Source organism: Pholis gunnellus (genome assembly GCF_910591455.1).
Source record: "Pholis gunnellus genome assembly, chromosome: 9".
Taxonomy (NCBI): Eukaryota; Metazoa; Chordata; class Actinopteri; order Perciformes; family Pholidae; genus Pholis; species Pholis gunnellus.
In genome coordinates this window covers 8,242,169-8,261,198 of record NC_136535.1, presented here as the reverse complement: position 1 = coordinate 8,261,198, position 19,030 = coordinate 8,242,169, and the positions used below count along the sequence as shown (strand labels likewise).

The following is a 19,030-nucleotide window of genomic DNA, read 5'->3' as shown; positions in this document are numbered from 1 at the left end:
GGCCTGTGTTATATCTAACTGCATGTGACTTTGGCTTTCAGTCATGGGATCCGTCCCAGGGACATTTGTAAAGGTGTTGAACGTCTTACAATTGGCTTTGTGAAGGCTGTGGAATGTGTGCAATCAGACTCTGTTACAATGAAGGGGCAAAAGCACAACACATCTCATTACATCATCAGTCTGTACTCTTAGAAATGTGAGTCTTAACACTGCCGGGGTTAGCAGTTCAGTCCTCAGTGAGGCCATTCGTGCTAAATACATAATACAGTCATAACACTCTTAAGGCACTTAGAATAAAAGTACTTTAAGGTTTGAACTCTGCCTGTGACGGGCAGCCCTGGCTGACACTGGCATATTCAGAGCACGTTTGGAAGTTGTTCATACTATAGGTTGTGATATGATTATGTAATATTTGTGTTATACATGTCTTAAGGGTTCACTGTGTAGGATCTGGAGGGATCTAATAGCAGAAATAGAATATAGTGTTTCTAACCGCGTTTTCGTTGGGTGTATAATCGGCTCAAACTAAGAATCGTTGTTCTTGTTAGATTACCGTGAGCACTTCATATCTACATAGGGAGCCTGTCCTCCTCACGGGGTCCTCCGTGTTGCACCACCATGTTTCTACAGTAGCTCAGAACAGACAAGCCAAACGCTGGCTCTAGAGAGGCCCGTGAAGGCCACCGTAGTTCTCTGACTCGCTTGGAAAGGTAGTGGTGAGCAGAAGGGCAATTCAGTTGGTTGTAATCTGCAACCTCTCCGCTAGATGGCACTAAATCCTGCACACTGTTTAAAGGATCAGGCTGATAACATCCTATAGTTTGTATAGGATGTTATGAAAAGCAGCCGTGAAAAGCAGCACCACAGAATGCCCCAACATGATACTGACGGAAAGGTATTGTGTTAGCCAAACAGACCACCATTCGCCTCAAATGATAGAAATGTCTATTAGTCACTATCGAGACTCCCTCCCTCCCTCATTTCCTATTATCCAGTTGCGCAGTGTGAGGGGCGGCTGGCTGCTGTGCAGGTTTGTCTTGGTACAGTAAGTGGATGAGCCGCACTCAGCAGGCTCACAGAGATTTCCGTATTATCGCAGATGTGCACTGAAAATGCAAATGGTAGTAAAGCTCATTGCTCCGTTTTTTGATTGCAGTGCTTGTGGTGTCTGGTGTCACTTTTGTTAAGTTTTATGGATAGATTTAAGGAGCCGAATGGCTTTGGATAATCTGGTATTTGTCTGTGGCCATTATCGTTGCAGGCAGGGAGCGTCGTACTGCCTCCATTACACTCCTCTGAGTCTAGTCAGGGCTTGTCATCAGGAAATGTAACGACCTTCATTCACTGCCCTCATCGACCGTCTATGCAAACAGTGGAACAATATTCCAACTGAGGAATAATACGACTCCTCACTGCCTGCTTTCCTGCCATTCCTCCAGGTGGCAGCATACAACTCTGAGGGGAAGAGTAACCCCAGCCAGGTGGTCGAGTTCATCACCAACCCCGACAGACCCAGCAGTCCCTGCAGGCCCGTCATCAGAGGAAAAGTCCTGCCCAACAGCTTCAAGATGGCCTGGGGTGAGTCTCTTTCCTGCCAATTATCTAAACGCATCTGTCTTACATGTAGTTTACAATTCCACTGTTCTCATTGAGCTCTGCCTGACTGTATATGTGAATCTGCTAGAGGCCGGTGACACCCCGAGTAGTCCGTACAGTAGATGACTGACAGTTCTCCCCTTCATTCAGACACCCGCATGAATCCGTCCTACACCTCACTGGACAAACGCATCGCTCGCTGCTACAGCTCCGAAAACATTGTCAAATTTCTCTCCGTTTCCACCAAAATGAGTTTCTGAAGAAATGTTTGAGGCTGAAAGAACCTCAGTGTTTGCAAGTCATCTACATTTACATGTCTTAGTTATAATACTTCATATTTCATTATGAGTTTGGGAAGCTTTAAGAGGCAGTGTGTTCCTCTATTATCTCCCCAAATGTCATAGTTTGTTGATTTGCTTCAGCACACATCTTAATGCAGTTAATTAATTCCAGCTTTCCAGACATAGCATGAGTGAAAACAGACGCTTGCTGGCAAGTGCAGTTTGATAATTTTTTGTTTTTTTCGTTTTGCAATTTAGAGCCCCCGAAAGATAATGGTGGAGCAGAAGTCACAAAGTATGTTGTGGAGCTGTCTGAGGGCTTAAGCGGTAAGTTGCAAGTGCTGATAATACAAAATGTTTAAATTGAAGGGAAACTTGTGTTTTGGACATTAAAAAGCATCAGTTAATTTGCCTAATTAAAGATGATTTGCAATGTGTTTGTGTTGCAGGCTTGTCATGGGAGCTGGTGTACTCGGGGCCTGCCGTGGAGCACGTGTGTGAAGGCTTGAAGCCCGGCTGCTCTTACCAGACGCGAGTTTACTGCATGAGCGAGGGGGGGCAGAGCCCGGTGAGTCATTCAGCATCAGCATCAGCACACGTGCACACACACACACACACACACACACACACACACACACACACACACACACACACACACACACACACACACACACACACACACACACACACACACACACACACACACACACACACACACACACACACACACACACACACACACAGCCGCACACACGGCCTTGTGTTTTGCCACAAGGAGTCTTAAGAGTTTGCTGATCAGTTACAATTTTATTTGCTCGCAGGTAGAAATAAATCCTGCACATGAATTCACCAAGATTATCCTCGAAATTAGAATCTGTGACACAGATTTTATTAGCGACGTATTTTGTTAACTTGACTGAAAAGGATCACTCCTTATACACAAACAATATGTAAACAGACACTCGGCTACTGCGGTCCACAACAACGTAGCTGTACAGTTTAATTTACACTGCTGGGATAGGCGGCCATGAATCTCACCACATCCCTCGGTTGATCTGATACATTTTACATGAATCATTCTAGATGGGCACTCTATTTCTGGTGAGTTTTAATAGGAAATTGTCATTCAGCCAGTGTCCTATGTTGGGAGATTACAAGACAAAGCCCGCTAATCGATTAACCCTCCCTGCATGTGTCAGAGGATGTTTTTCCTTAATTAGTTGAGTTCACAGACGCTCTTCATTAATTTCTTCATCAGCTGTTAGTGCATGCATTTATTCATGACGGGGCTTGTGAAGAACTGTGACTCATGGTGGCGAGATCCTGTCTGTTGGTGCAGCACAATGTGACATAACACTCACATGTTTGCCTTTTGTCACAGCAAAGTTGTGTCTGGGGGAGAAAAAAAATGAAGACCTATTTATTCTCTCGCCAGACAATCCATCTAACTTCATCCGGGGCTCTGCATGCCGGTGTTATTTAAACTCCGCATTAGCATTTCTCTCCGTTCTGGTCTGAAAATGACAATTTGTACCCACTGTGTTTTGATTGTGTTGGAGAGGAAGAGAGGAGTGAATTTGTTATTTGCGCTGGGTCTTAATTGGTGTGTTGTCTTCCCTTGCAAGCTGTCGGAGACCCTGCAGGTCCAGACTCCTGCGGTGCCCCCAGGGCCCTGCCAGCCCCCTCGGCTGGTGGGCAAGCCCAAAGCCAGGGAGGTGCAACTGCGCTGGGGTGAGTCATTCTTCTCCAACTCAGATCTGTGTGGGATGCATTCTAGCTGCTGTTGATGCATTTGTTTGTCGAGCAAACGACCTCAAAGCAGTGCGCTTTGATGATTATTTTGCCGTGTGTGTGTGTGTGTGTGTGTGTGTGTGTTGTATTATTCCTTCTTGGAAAACCCTTTTTTTTTTTTTTAAGTATATTGATTTTATAAACGCACACATTTCCTAGGTCCGCCTCATGTCGACGGAGGCAGCCCGGTGTCCTGCTACAGCGTAGAAGTGAGTGGGCCGCAGTCTGAGGAGAGCAGGGAGGTTCACCAGGGTCCAGAGCTGGACTGCTCTGTGGGAGGCTTAATGCCCGGCAAAACCTACAGCTTCCGGCTCAAGGCAGCGAACAAGGCCGGGGTGAGAAAGACTGTCAGCGCTGATCCATCAATAACAGGGGAATTGTCTTTTTCTGCTACATGCTTTCAACCCTCACTAAATCTGTCGATTACGATCTGTATTAAACTGTTTGTGTCGTTCTGTGTGGATAGTTTGGACCTCTGTCGGAGCGCTGTGAGGTTTCAACCGGCCCCGGGGCCCCTGAGCAGTGCAAGGCTCCTTCCACCACATGCAAATCCCCCAGCTGTGTTGTTGTGAGCTGGGAGGTAAGACTAGCTCCCCTCCCCCCCCCCCCCCCCCCTGAACACGCATGAATCATAATAACTCGTATATATCGGAAAAAAACTCTCATATAGCTGCATTATGATGAAACTGCGTCATCAAGTTAAGTGCTGGGCGCCATTCTCATCGGTGTTTGTCTTCCAGGCTCCGCCTTGCAACGGAGCTCCGGTGACCGAGTTTCGTCTGGAGTGGGGAGCTGCTGAGGGCAGCATGCAGGTGTGCTACAGTGGGCCGGGGCTCAGCCATGAAATGAAGGGGCTGCTGCCTGCAACCAACTACTTCTGCAGGATACAGGTGAGCACTAGTAAACACTGTATTTATTTTATAAAAGTCTTCATCTGTTCCCACTGTAAAAAAAAGACAATCAGAGCTCACTTTAAAAACCCTATTTGAGTGATGTCATTTTTGTAATAATTATTGTGAAGACTTCAGGGGGCTCCCAATAAAATGAAGACTTCACAATAATTGGATTACAACAAGTTATCTTGACTAGAGTTTGATGGATAAGAAAAGAAAAGATCGGTAAAACCGTTCATTGGCCTTCCAGGCTTTTGGTGAATGGTAATAGCCAGGTCAATAGAAGCCATTGTGGCTCAGTGGGGAAAGGTTTTCAGGTTTTGGAGATTCTTTCCTTGAGGTTTTAGTGATTTGGAGAACATTTGTGAACTTTTTGACGTAATGTTCTTCTCACATCAGTGCAAAGGGATGAGTCAGTTTGAATATATTAAGCAACTGCGTAGCAGACGATGATTACTTTTTTAGGATCAGCGGTATTGGTTGGCAGAGGTTTAATTCAGTGTGTCCCTGCCGGTCATGATTGGCTAACTAATGCTTGCTAAGAGCTGAATTATCACAGTTTATAATCTTAAATTACAGTTGGTTCACTTGTTACCTTATCATGATGATCGTGCAGCGAGTTAGACCGTGTCTGTATTCTGCTGTAGCGCTGAATGCATTTTTAGACTGTGGCCAATTGAGCCAGCGTTTTAGCAAAAAACAGAGACAGACTGGCCTTAAAACACCGGCTTTGTCCCTCGGGTGTGGTTCAGGCTGAAATTTCAGACCGTGCTGTACTCTTGCAGCCGCTTTTGTGCTCCAAAAAAGGAAGAAAGTGGAGACACTGGTTACTTATGGCTTATTATTCCCCCTACTGTTGGTCCACAGGACAGGCTGTACTTGTACCCAGACCACCCCTAAATATCACACTCTGGTCCAGCTATATAACCAGACTTAAACCTTATCACTTAATGGTTTTGCTAGAGAATAACAACAATACACTCGTTCGGACTTAGCAGTTCTGTTTACATTGGAATGCCACCTTGTGCTCAATCATGTGCATTACACGTGTCCTTCCTTGTCCCAAGCGAGACTTGACGTTGGCTTCATCAGCTGTCTCTCTTTTGTCTGCAGGCTGTGAATGTGGCCGGCGTGGGGCCCTTCAGCGAGGCGGTGTTGTGCCAGACGCCCTGCTCCGTGCCCGCAGGCGTCAGCAACATCTACGCGCTGAAGGAGTCCGCGCTGCGGAACTACGAGACCCCGGCAGACGACGCAGATGAAGACGAGGAAGATGAGGAGGACGGCGGTTCCCGGCCGCCACCGCCGCCTCTTTACTCCCCATCCACCTGCCTGGGCATTAGCTGGGACCCGCCGTGCGACCACGGCTCTGAGATCACTTCCTACCTGATCGACCTCGGCGAGCGCCAGCCCGTTGTTGTCGGTCCCGTCACCAAACACATCATCCAGCATCTGCAGCCCGACACCAGCTACAGGTCGGTGCTTCCTCATCACACTCACAGCGGTTACAAAATGTTGCTTTACGAATTGATTACACACACACACACACGCACACCACACACTGTTTTGCTTTGTACAAAAGGATACCAAAGGGGACAACCGGCGCAAAATGTGATCAGTTACCTTTGTAAATCCAGGTTATTCTGACAAGGGCTGACAGCTGGTTAGGACAAAAAAATATTTTTACAGGAAACTGAAGTTACGCAGCGTTAAATTAAATTAAATGTCCGCCGTGGATTAGAGTTTTAAGAAAGTCACCCACACGGGTTGTATTTAATACTAGTTTAGCTCCATGAGGTTTATGTTTTAAGCCCACTCAGAGGTGTGACAGTTATGCAGTGCAGTCGGGAGGCATGTTTTTTATTGTTGCAATAAACTAAAGGCTGAGAGTGAAATAAAGCGCTGACTCTCAGCTTTTATTCAGGATGAGTGTTGCCGAAACAACATGAAATGTGAGGCTGAACATCAATATAAAATCCACTTTATGCCACTTTGGCTGTCCCTGCAGTGTTTGTGCTCAGGTCATTTATGTCCTTGACCTCCTCTTTTGCTTCCTCCTCAGGATCCGAATCCAAGCCCTGAACAGCCTGGGAGCCGGCCCCTTTAGTCACACCTTCAAGCTGAAGACGAAGCCCCTGCCCCCACAGCCACCCCGCCTGGAGTGCACCGCCTTCAGCCACCAGACCCTCAGGCTCAAGTGGGGCGACGGCCCAGCCAAAGCCGCCACCTCAGACGCCCTCCAGTACCAGCTGCAGATGGGGGACAAGAGCGGCAGGTCAGTGGCCCATTAGTCAGGACGAGAGGAAGTGACCTGACGAGAGATAACTCGATAAGAGAGGAGGCCGGTGTTTGAGCGAAAGCTTCCGAGGACTGTACCGAGGAGGGGCGGGGCACGTAGAAAGTAATGCTCCAGACAGAGTGTCGTTACAGGGAGACGGGAACTGATGATGTGCAAACGAGACGAGTGACTCCTCAGTCAGGAAATATACAGAGTTATATTTCCTGACTGAGGAGTCACTCGTCTCGTTTGCTTTTTTGTCATGTTTTGCTCATTAAATCCTTTCTCCCTTTCTCTTTCTCCATGTTTCTGTCATTGCAGATTTCTATCCTTGTATAAAGGACCATGCCACACACACAAAGTCCAGAGGCTTAATGAGTCTACCTCTTACACGTTCCGCATCCAGGCCTTTAATGAGGCGGGCGAAGGGCCCTTCTCCAATGTTTACACATTCACCACCCCACGCTCTCCTCCGGCCCCTGTGAAAGGTACAGTGTCTGTCCTTTCTCTCTATCTCCCTCTCTATCTCCCCGGTGTAGATCAGCTCTTATTATCTTAACAAACACTCGCTGCTGACGTACAGACAGCCGGCGTGCTCCGCTTTTAACCTCAGTTGATCCGAGTTTGACTTGCATTTGATTAAGACCCGGCAGCCCGAGATTCACTTGTCGGCTGTCATCACGAGTCGTTTGTCACCGTGCTCCGGTCTCAACCAGCCTTTGCAGAGGCCTCCTTTTGATCCGACACATTGAAGTCAGTAATGAGGACGTGGGTTTTATTCTCAAAGCGGCATCTCTTTTGATTCAAGCAGTCGTATGGTGTTACTCAACAATGTTTGTCTCCCCACACAGTGAAGTGGAGTCTCCCACCATTAACCGTCTGAATTCGGAGTAACCGTCACAACGCCAAAAATCCCTGCCACTGTGTTTTGTCGTGATTGCCGCACCACGGGCTCTTCACTAGTTCAAACCAAACACTTACTGCTGCTGTTTTTGCTTCAAATGCCACCTACCTAAAGAAGAGCATGGCTCATAGTTATTATATGTCACCCTTTATTCTTCAGCTGAGCCAGTGCACATATCAAAAGTGAGTTCTCTTGTATTAAAGCAAAAGGTTTCTGTAGCAGCTGCACTTTGAGGAGAAGCTCTGATTTAAACCGAAAATTCACAGTTTGCCGTTTATTTCGTCTGCTCTTTAGTTTTTTTTGATATTAAGGAATTCAGCTTTAGCAAATGTGGTTTTGTTCTAAATTATAACCCTTTTTAGATTACACTGCATGAGACTATTTTTCCCTGAAGTTGTCTTTCACACATCACAGCGGCAGTAATGTGGCGCTGCCCTTCACATGCACCACGTATACAACTTCAAACTTTACAAGAGCTGTTGTCGGCAGATGGTGTCATTTATGGTGTCGACGTTATGACGCATGAAGTAAAGTACCTCCTATTCCTCGGCATTAGAAATCCTTTGTTGATCAGATGGATCTCTTGTTTTCGAGTGGTAGGTGTTGAGTTTACTGCACACGTCTCCCGTCTTCAGCACTACTTTTTTATCACATCTGCGCTCTCTTCCTCCATCCTCCAGTCCCTAAAGTGGAGCGTCTGGATGACAACTCCTGCGAAGTCGCATGGGAGGCCCTGCTGCCCATGAAGGGGGACCCCATCATTTACACCTTGCAGTGCATGATGGGAAACTCTGAGTTTAAACAGGTACTGATGTTGTCGTGTGAAGGTCTTGTTCTCCCCTCTTTGTATTTGATGTCCTTACCTGCGGCTTTCGTCACAATGGCCTTTTTATCCAGATAAGGATACAGATGGACCCGGGGCCTTAATGTCTTCACCGCGGCTTTGCGGCGGTCGGCATTAGTCACCGCTGGCTTTAAATTGCCCATTATGCAAAGGTCATTGATCCATGAGGTATCCCAGGTGTCCAGCCCCTGCCAGCACATTCATCCCTCTCATTGGCCTGCAGCCATGTTAACCTGGAGTAATGGCCACTGCAGGCTTATGATAATCTCACCACATCATACATGGCGATTGAATCAGGGAGTTTAAATATGTGGCTGCCATCCTGCATGACTTTGTTTCAATCCTTATTGTCAGTCCCGGTGGCCTCGACTCTGAAGGCCATGTATGAGAAATAATGATTCATTTTCTCCAGATGGGAGTTTGATTGAACTAAGCAGACTAGTGTAGTTAGGCTGCTGTATAAGGGACTTATATTTACTTCTGATAGTTTCAATTGGCTTTTTCTTTTTCTTTTTTACTACATTCCTTATTTATAACCAATATAACTAGGAATTTGTTTAATACAATTTGAGGCTTACTGTCTCAATGTAAAAGCAACCAAACAGGTTGTCTGTAGACGTGTGGGTGTGTCAGCTGGGTAAACAGCAAAGGCAGATGGCTTCCCCCTTCATCCACGGCGACAAACAACATAACTCTGAAAAAAAATCAGAAAATAGTCTAAGTGAGGGATGAATAACTGTTTTTTCCCACTATTATGCTCGCCACTTATATAGAGCTGCAAGGCAATCCATTAGGCAGAAGCAGTAAAATGGAAACCATTTTGTCAGCAAATTAAATTCAACAAACCTAATTCCTCCAATATTTGTCACCAGGTTCAGGAGTCCTCAAAGCAGCTTAATCATAGCATTCCCTCAGTGACATATTATCATAAACATCATGAATAAAGATGAGAAAGAGACCGATAATTCATCCATGATGAAATACAATTTAATTTTCTATCTCCGTTTTTGAAATCGCCCTTCTTCTTCTGCTCTTCCCTCCCGTCCGCAGGCCTACAAAGGCTCTGCCACATCTTTCCACGTCCACAACCTGCAGCCCAACAGCGACTACCGTTTCAGGGTGTGCGCCATCAGGCAGTGCCAGGACGCCCCTGAGCTGAGCGGGCCCTACAGCCCCACGGTGACCCTCTCTCCCCAGCGGAACGACGTGGCGGTGGGCGGCGGGGCGGCCACCTCGGGCTCCAGGGCCGGCACGGAGTCCAACCGAGCCAGGCGGAGCTTGACGGACGAGCAGTGCGCGTTCCTCCTCCTCATGGTTTTCGCCGTCATCGCCATCCTCATCGCTTTTGTCATCCAGTACTTTGTCATTAAATAAGCAGTTTGCACCACCCAGCTGCAGGGTTATAGCTTTATTCTTTCCCTCTCTTTATGTTGTTTTGTATTCTCCGTTTTGTACCTTTTTGTTTGTTTGTCTCCCCCCCCCCCCCCCTCCCGCTGTCGACAGAGTAATCGCGTTAGCTGCATCGGGGTGCAGAGGAAGGGTGGGCTGGTGAGTAACCGCTCAATAGCCGTTAGAAATTGAGGATGTAACACCTTATTTGGTACTCTGTGACTCCTCGTCATCCAGTCCCAGCTTTGTGGTATCTGTTGTTCAGTTCACATTTCTGTTTCAGCATCAGCTTCCCGCGCTAAAGAAAGAACAGGGAGATGGTTTATTTTGGGGAGAAGACTCATGTACTTGTTGATTACAGTATATATAGATATATATAGATATATAGATATATATATGTGTATAGAAATAGTCATTATTTATATTTCCTTTTATGTATCCAGTATGAAACCGTTTTTGATAGATGTGTTCCAAAAATAGTGTGTAGGTGAGTCTGTAGCCTATGTGCCGTTTGATCTTGGGACCTGGTGGGCCAGTGTTTGCACAGTGGGGGTGGGGGTCCAGATGTGTATACTGTATGCCACAGAGGTGCACGGCTGGGAGGGCTTCAGGGCTAGATGAAGGGTCTTAACCCCCGGCTGGAGTTTAAGGCTTCTAATGCGAGAAAAAAAAACGGGGAAAGAGAATCTTGTTCACACTATAGAGCGTTCATTTAGCACTTTCCAACCTTTTTGATGTTCAGAATGTTTAAGGATGCAAAAATGACTGGAGAAATGTTAGTATATTTTTGTACAGTGACGACACAAGGACCTGTAAGTTTGAAGGAAAAAAAAAAAGAAGACTCGGTATAAAGTTAGAAAACAAACAAAAACCAAACTCACAGCGAATTCTAATTATTTTTACTATCATATAGTTATACTGCTGCTTTACTCCGAAATATTGTTGTTCAGCACAAAAAATGTATGCTTACATGTCTGTTTTGTTTTGTTTTCCCCCAGTAATTGATTTTTGCACCTTAGTGAAAGAAAACCTCGACTGACTGCGTCTTGGTCTCGTGATGCATTTTATAGAACACACTTTGAGATTGTGCAACCCTACTCGTGTTTTGGGTGTTTTTAAAAGTTGTAGTACCACATAATGTGTCACTGAAACAGCTGATCTTCTCAGCAAAAACAAAAAAGAGGATAAAAAAAAAACAGAAAAAAGTAAGTACCAGTTGTTTCAGAGGCCTTAATTGGAGAGGAAAAAAATCTCGGGAGAATTTTCTTAATTTCTCTTAAGTTTTGATGGTTTTTTTTGTTGCTTTTTTTGTTTTAGTGTAAACTTTAAAATGTGTTTTATTTACTGTTCTTTTTTGCAACATTTATTTGATGTTAGTAAACGTACGTAATCGGGACAGAAATGGAAAGTAGTTCTATGTATTGTGATTTCTTTTTCTTTTTTTTTTCGTCAGGTCATACATGTGTGAAGTATATTTTTTTATAATATTGAAGTAATATAAGTTAATACTCTCCAGAGAAAATAATAAATCCCGAGTACTCATGAATCATGGAACGCAAATGGCAAATACAAAATGTGTTATATCATGTACTTCCTGTGAATCTAAATTTGCCTTTTCTCTGTGTGTTAAGTATTCGTGACAGATTTCTGACGCTGACTTTTCAGTGGTAATCTGGCTGTAGGGTCTAGTGTTGTCTGGTTTGGGGGGGCAGATAACTGCTGTTGCAACCGTCAAAATGAAATACAGGTACCTTGCAAAAAAAACGTCTTGGATAATTACATGATTTGGTCCTTCAGGCATTCTGCAAATGTCTTCTCCTTGTCATTTAAAGAAATCAAATTCCTATTTTTGATAGCGATTGCAACATGTGCCATTTTAACACCTCTCCATCCTGGGCTTCCTGCCTTTGGTTGGGGAGATTAACAAAATGCTACAAAATGAGTAAAATATGCACAAAAATAGAGACCATTTTTATGTAATTTGAATGTTTGCAGTTACCTCATACACCGTACATTCCAAAATGAAAATTTGTTATACTATACATACTACCAGACATATCACTTTAAAATGTTCGTTATGGGAAAATGTATAATCATAGATATGTATCTAAAGTGTATCTGTATAGCCATGATATCTACAAAGGATCCATGCACAATAAAAGATTTATAATTCTTAATCCTGTTTGAATATGTTTGTCTTTGGATTGCTCATCAAATATAACAGCCATGAAAATACTTGTTTTTGATTGGCTGGCAGGTAAAACCCCAAACGTGTTTCTGACCAACACTTTATTAATCAGTCTATATATCGATATCAATCAACAGAAAATAACGGTCAGATATTCTTATAATCCATTAATTGTTAAAGAAATGTATCAACCACAACCACTAAACATCCACTGGTTCCAGCTGTTGCTTTTCTTTGATTTCATGATTGTAAAAGGCATGTTTCTTTAATTTAGACCGTTGCTCGGACATATTAAAATGTTTTGATTTATAGACTTTAATCAAAAAATAATTAGATTATTTGACTATGAAAATACGTGTTACTCGCAGCCATCATTGACAACAGTGCTTGCCTCAGCTGCTGCTTGCTCAGACTCACTAACCTCTGGTGAAACACACACACCGACGAGAAACCAGAAGTAATCGCATCACCTCAGGTGGTAGGTGGTATTATTGCAGCCCCCGCACCATGGTGGGCTTCTGCCTTGTCCTTTTTATTTTTCATGTGCGGCATCATTACAAACCTCACATCTGACCAAGGAACAGAGCTGTCAATCTATTGTCTATATTTTAGTTTAACAGAGGGACGTGTATTACAAAAACCTTTACCAACCACGAATCTGAAGAGCTCCACATTACGGGCAGATTGTGCCAGTACATAGAGTTCAGACTTCAAGTAAACCAAAGGAAGGACCCTGTCAGATGCTGTCATTGTACAAAGATCATCTACATTGCTGGAATACCACCATTGTTGTTTCTGACATGATGATAAAAACAGGTGGTTGCAACAACATCCGCTTAAAGCCAATAGACAAAGCTCCCATCCATTTCTTCTCCTCCTGTCTGTCTCTCAAGACAACAACATCTGCGTCCAAAGCATTCAGGAGAATATGATCGACTACCAACCGAACATCAATATACAGAGGTGCTCTGGCTGTCTGGTCTCAATTTTGTTGTGACAAACCCTGTTAAATGGAAGCTTCTGGAGTAAGCTAGAAGAGTTCCTGTTCACTGCTCAAGCACACCTAAGTGGTGTGAGCAGGAGAGCAATGATTAATGAGGGTGAAAGCGGGCTTACTCGTCTCCGTCGCCAATTCTGTGTGCAACATTGGCTCTCGTTGAGAGGAGGACTGGAAAGCTATTTTTGAAAAGAAAGTGCAAACAAGCCTTCCCTGTCGCGTTGCTTTAACAGGAGTCAACAATGACAGAGGAGGGACATTCCTGCTGCCCCCTCTTGAGGTCCGAGTGGTGCATCCGGCTGTGGACCAGCTCAGTGTAAACACGCAAATACACCTCAATGTCAGTGTGACTCTTGCCACAAAGGTTCATTTAGATTTAATGGATATGGTGGCTCTGAACCAACAGAGCACACCGCTGGCCATCCAGCAGGTCTGCCGGGCTTTGGTGACTGTTTACTTGGACACAACAAGGAAAACCTGTAGATCAGGAACTGAAAAACAAACGTCCGTCCATGTTCATGACCTTTTACTTGCAGCACACTAGTTGGCGGTACTGGCCAGTTGTCATACTGACCCGCAGAGGTTAAAAGACTCCACTCCAAAACTTTAAATCAGACTGAAAACCTCAGAATTTGTGGATTAGTGGGATGTGAAGTCAAGAACACTGTGCACTGACTTGCTGGAGGTCACACTAAATTAAAGCTTGTATTCTAATATTGAAAACCAGAGTGTAAACCGGGACCAGGTGGAAGAACTCACACAACTTTTGACCTTTTAAGTCCCTGGTTACACCTCAAAATACTGACCAAACGTTATGTAAATTCTTAGAACGGCATTCCTCTTAACCAGCATTGTTGAAGTTAAGTTTATTATAACAAGCCTGATGGGTAACGTGAGAGTGAGGAGGAGGAGGAGGAGGAGGAGGAGATGAGCTGGTGGGTGTGTGTGTGGAGTGATGAAGCCAAGCAGACGGACAGTTTGGGCTGGTGTTCAATTAATCAAACACAGAACTTGTTTTTCAGTGACATCTTCCAGACAGCTTGGCAAACACCCTTGAATATCACTGATTTATGCATTAGTTAATACAGTTGTATCCCTTTTTTATATGTTTACTTCTTTTGTATTCATGCTCAGTCCAGATTAGTATGATCCTCAATCTGCATTTATTCTCCCGGAGGAGCAGAGCTGGTAATGTGGGGGGTGGGGGGTTCCCTCAAATCTTATTGCCTCCATCTTATGCCTTTTACCGTCATCTGTCCTGTCGTCATTTGATTAGGAAGATTACTTAGACACACACACGCACACGCACAGCAGACAACCTCCCTGTTGCTCCCCGACTCCTCAGGGTACTGTGGAGGAGGTGCTCCTTTCTTTGTCTTTCACCAGAGCTCGACTGGTTATTGAGCATCAGGGACCTGCTCTGCCACTTCATGAGATTCTCCTGCTGCTGCTGCTGCTGCTGCTCTCCATCGACACACAGCAACACGACAGAGACCAAAAAAAGTTCAAAGGTTTGAAGGATTCAGTTCAGTTTTAAAGGTAAAGTCACCAGCAATGATTTATTTCACACTGGGATGTTTTTTTTCTGCTTTTACGGTTGAATTGAAGAAGTCACACCAGTGATTTTGCCTTTTGACTACACACTGCTTTTACTTTATATTGAGTTGAATTTGTTGCTGTGTTTCACATTTTTTTAAATGTATTTTTCTAGGTATCCATTGATTTCCATTGATTTCTGTGTAGACAATTGAGATGTGTAAAATGAAATTGTGCATTTATCTTTCATTCTTGCGACATGCAAATGCAGGGCAATCATTTCAAATGCCCTTACAACATCACCTTGCAACAATCATGAAAAGAAATAATGCAGACTTTACGTTCACCGTGTGAATTAGCTATGTAAAGTAACAAGTTCCAAGATGCCGCAAACAGATGTTCACAATGTACATAATAGAAACCAACAGCTGCCTGGAATTAAAACGAATACTCTAAAATCTCCACAGCATGTAAGCAGAAATGTGAAGTCGACAGAATGTACAGTATAGAGGGATAGTTATATGTGTACCTGTGACGGTCTAATCTTTCTCTCCTCAGCTACTTGTTGAGTCCTGATTTCACACCTTGCTGTGCCAGCCCTCAGCGAGGAAGGCATGCCCTGGACCAGACCCCAGGTGGACCTTCGTGCTGCTGGAGCAGAGGCCATGGACCAGTACAACATAGACGACCACCACTACGAGGGCTCCCTGTTCCCCACCTCCACCCTCATCCCCGTCACGGTCATCTGCATCCTCATCTTCATCATCGGGGTGACGGGCAACACCATGACCATCCTCATCATCCAGCACTTCAAGGACATGAAGACCACCACCAACCTCTACCTGTCCAGCATGGCGGTGTCTGACCTCATCATCTTCCTCTGTCTGCCCTTTGACCTGTACCGCCTGTGGAAGTACGTGCCCTGGCTGTTCGGGGAGCCGGTGTGCCGCTTCTATCACTACATCTTTGAGGGCTGCACCTACGCCACCATCCTTCACATCACGGCCCTGAGCATCGAGCGCTACCTGGCCATCAGCTTCCCCCTCCGGAGCAAGGTGGTGGTGACCAGGCGCAGGGTCCAGTACATCATCTTCGCCCTGTGGGGTTTCGCCCTGGTGTCCGCAGCTCCCACACTCTTCCTGGTTGGGGTGGAGTACGACAATGACACACACCCAGACTACAATACACGGCAGTGCAAGCACACCAACTACGCCATCAGCTCGGGGCAGCTGCACATCATGCTGTGGGTGTCCACCACCTACTTCTTCTGCCCCATGCTCTGCCTCATCTTCCTCTACGGCTCCATCGGGTGCAAGTTGTGGAAAAGCAAAAACGACCTGCAGGGCGCTTTGGCCCGTGAAAGATCACACAGACAAACAGTCAAGATCCTGGGTGAGTGCAGACAGAGGTGTGTTTCTTTTATGCTTTCTGAAAGCTTTCTCTGCTTTCCATTGCCAGACAATTCAGATTGAGGAGCGACAGCAGATGAAACTCTCTTTGTAGGTAAAAAGCTTGAACCACAAATCCATCTGTTTACAAAATGATTCTGCCGCTCGTTGCTGCTGCCGAGGCAAAAAATGAAACAGGCTGACAGATTACTGTAGAATCTAGGGTTTCTTGTTTTCTGCACTGGCTCTATTGTGTGTGTGTTTGCCATCGCAAATTAAAATGTTGTTTTCATATATATCTAAAGCACTGATTTGTTCGACATTTAAAACCTAAAGCAGTTAAACCTGTCCTATCAAATCCAGCTTTTTTATTTTAATTTTGTCTGAAGCTAATCATGTCCTGCCACTGCGCATGCTGATTGGCTTCACTTGCAGCTCTGGCATATTGCACAGGAAACCCTGTTTTACAGTAAAGGACCGTGGCCAGGCCAATCTGTATTAACCAAATATTCAATCAAGATGCAGCCATTAGGATATTAATGCTGTTCATTAGCTGAGCACACGGTGCACAGAGCTCACATTGTCAGACTTGCTGTCATTTGTAACCACATTTGTTGAATCCCAAATTGGATTGTCATCAGAGCCCTCCATAAATCAACCATAATGGAAATTTACATGCTCCCACAATCCTGGGCTCCTTTTTAAATCTGCCGGTGTCACACATGTAAGGAGTGAGTCGATGATGAAAGACATCATCTGGATAGAACCGTGGCATCTGTTCACTGTGTGAGTAGGTCTTCAATTCATAGATAACTGGTTAATTCACAGATAATTAGGCTCATGTAGAGCCAGATACACTCCTCTTCTAATTACCGAATGGACATTTATTATCCTTGTAGAAATGACTGCCCCCATCGGACAAATTGATGGTCATTTTATCTGCGGGGGCTTCTTGATCAATACCAGTGACACAGTGATTAGCGCACCCAGCGCTGAGATTTCTGGCTTGAAGAAGCCAAATAAATCTTCTTTTTTTGACATGTTTCTCCTCAGTGGCATTTCTGCTACATATATATGCTGTAATCAGCTCGCTCACTTGTCTGAATCGTGATAATGTTTCTTCATCGTTGGGGCCAATTATAGGCCGCCGTCACTAAGGGAACGAGGCAGGTCGCGTAAGTGTGTTTGTGCGTGGGTTAAAGTTCTTTTGATGGTAATTACTGCCGGTCATTAATAAATGTCAGTGTTTCTTTATCAGTTTCTTTGAAGCAGGGTTCTGTTGAAAAAAACAAAAAAAAGTCTGAATCTAACAATATAAGAAACTGAAAAGATGCAGCTGTCAATTAAATCTAATCAAACTATTCCCACTCAGTCTTAATGAAGCAGATTGGCTGAGTGTTTATGAGAAATTTTAGAATTTCTGGTATCAATCTTCTCCTCTAACGCTCAGTAAGAACGGGGGGAAAAGTAAAATCATCATTTCCAAGCTATTCCTTAAATCCGCCTTTGAATGAAACTCCTCTCCCCCTCCTGACTTTGTTTCCCGCTCAGTGGTGGTGGTACTGGCCTTCATCATCTGCTGGCTGCCTTACCACATCGGCAGGAACCTCTTCGCCCAGGTGGACGACTACGACACGGCCATGCTGAGCCAGAACTTCAACATGGCCTCCATGGTGCTCTGCTACCTCAGCGCCTCCATCAACCCCGTCGTCTACAACCTCATGTCTCGGAAGTACAGGGCCGCAGCCAAACGCCTCTTCCTGCTGCACCAGCGGTCCAGACAGGCCCACCGCAGCCAGAGGCAGCTGTGCGTGACCGACCACATCTCCACCCTGAACGAAAGCCTCACTGGGGTCTGAGGAGCCTCGGCACACTCGCCATTAAGGGAGAGTTTGCAGGCTTCTCTAAAGTTCAAGGACTGCAGCTAAAGAGGAAACTTGATGAAGATGTGTAGAGGAGGAATGTTTGTTCCATTTTGTTTGTGTCTTTGAGGGGGGGAAGCAGGGCTGAGAGCTTCACTGCACTCTCAACGCAAATTCAGATTTACTATTTAATGGCGTTTTGTTCGAAGGGACCGGATGATGAATTTCAACCGTGTCGCATTTCATTTATTTCTGTGTTTGTGAGGAAAATAAGAATTCATTCACGTTGTCCTGTTTCAGTGTCACACGTCATGCAAACAAGCTATACATTGTGTGCCGCTGCATGTTTCTGCCTGCATGCTTTGGTGTCTGTGCGCTTGTCGAACATGTGCACTGTTTCACTTCACTATTACCATCAATCCACAGCGCTGATTACCAAGTCATCCCTCTTTGTGAACCACAGATGGCGTTTGCCACATTTAACACGATCATTTATGATGTTGTAAGATTGGATTTGTTTAATGTATGGTGTGTAGTTGTTATCATACGGTTTGTGTGTTGCTTCCATAAATCAAGAAAAACAAAACAAGTGAACCTATTAGCTGTGGTCCATTAGTTGTGCAGATCTGACTTTGGGTGTTCCGGTTTGTGTGTGTGTGTTTGCAGGGTTGTGTACCATCTCTCTCGTGAATAGATAGAACATAAAAGCACATTACTAAGAAAATGAGACAGTTGATGTCTGTGTGCGTGGTACAGAGGGCCAGCTGAGCCCTGAGGTTTTGGGGCCTGCATACGTGCCGGCCATCCTGTAATCTGACAGAGATATTATATTACCTGGGCTCTGAGTTAGATTAAGGCCGGCAACCAACGTCCCTGCATCACCATATTCAAAGTAATGGCCGCTCTAAGTGCATTTCAAAGAGGAAGAAAAGATATTAGTTTGTCAGCAGCAGCAGAGCTTCTTGCTTTTATTGCTTCCACTTGCATAATCTTGACACCGTTGTTCAATTCTCCTGCGACGTTGCGTTTTTTGGATGAGAAATTGTACACTTTTGCACCACGAGCACTCTGGCAAGAGAGGAAACG

General features: G+C 44.9%; 2 protein-coding genes across 2 annotated transcripts in view; both read left to right on the top strand.

Moving 5' to 3' along the window:
- The window catches only part of fndc3a (fibronectin type III domain containing 3A), a 40,609-nt gene extending 29,850 nt beyond the window's left edge, over positions 1-10,759 (top strand). The window contains exons 15-26 of the mRNA XM_079165957.1: positions 1,440-1,578; positions 2,136-2,204; positions 2,327-2,445; positions 3,503-3,608; positions 3,828-4,003; positions 4,135-4,248; positions 4,409-4,558; positions 5,675-6,033; positions 6,621-6,833; positions 7,158-7,324; positions 8,421-8,545; positions 9,635-10,759. Of these exons, the coding sequence (XP_079022083.1) occupies positions 1,440-1,578; positions 2,136-2,204; positions 2,327-2,445; positions 3,503-3,608; positions 3,828-4,003; positions 4,135-4,248; positions 4,409-4,558; positions 5,675-6,033; positions 6,621-6,833; positions 7,158-7,324; positions 8,421-8,545; positions 9,635-9,958 (2,061 nt within the window). The 3' untranslated portion in view covers positions 9,959-10,759. The remainder of the gene's footprint in view (positions 1-1,439; positions 1,579-2,135; positions 2,205-2,326; positions 2,446-3,502; positions 3,609-3,827; positions 4,004-4,134; positions 4,249-4,408; positions 4,559-5,674; positions 6,034-6,620; positions 6,834-7,157; positions 7,325-8,420; positions 8,546-9,634) is intronic.
- A 4,549-nt stretch (positions 10,760-15,308) lies between these two features.
- On the top strand, positions 15,309-17,941 carry mlnr (motilin receptor; the record flags this gene model as incomplete). Its single annotated transcript, XM_079166771.1, has 2 exons — positions 15,309-16,086; positions 17,634-17,941. 2 exons carry the CDS (start codon positions 15,309-15,311, stop codon positions 17,939-17,941), a joined length of 1,086 nt encoding a protein of 361 aa, XP_079022897.1.
- Positions 17,942-19,030: the final 1,089 nt, after the last annotated feature.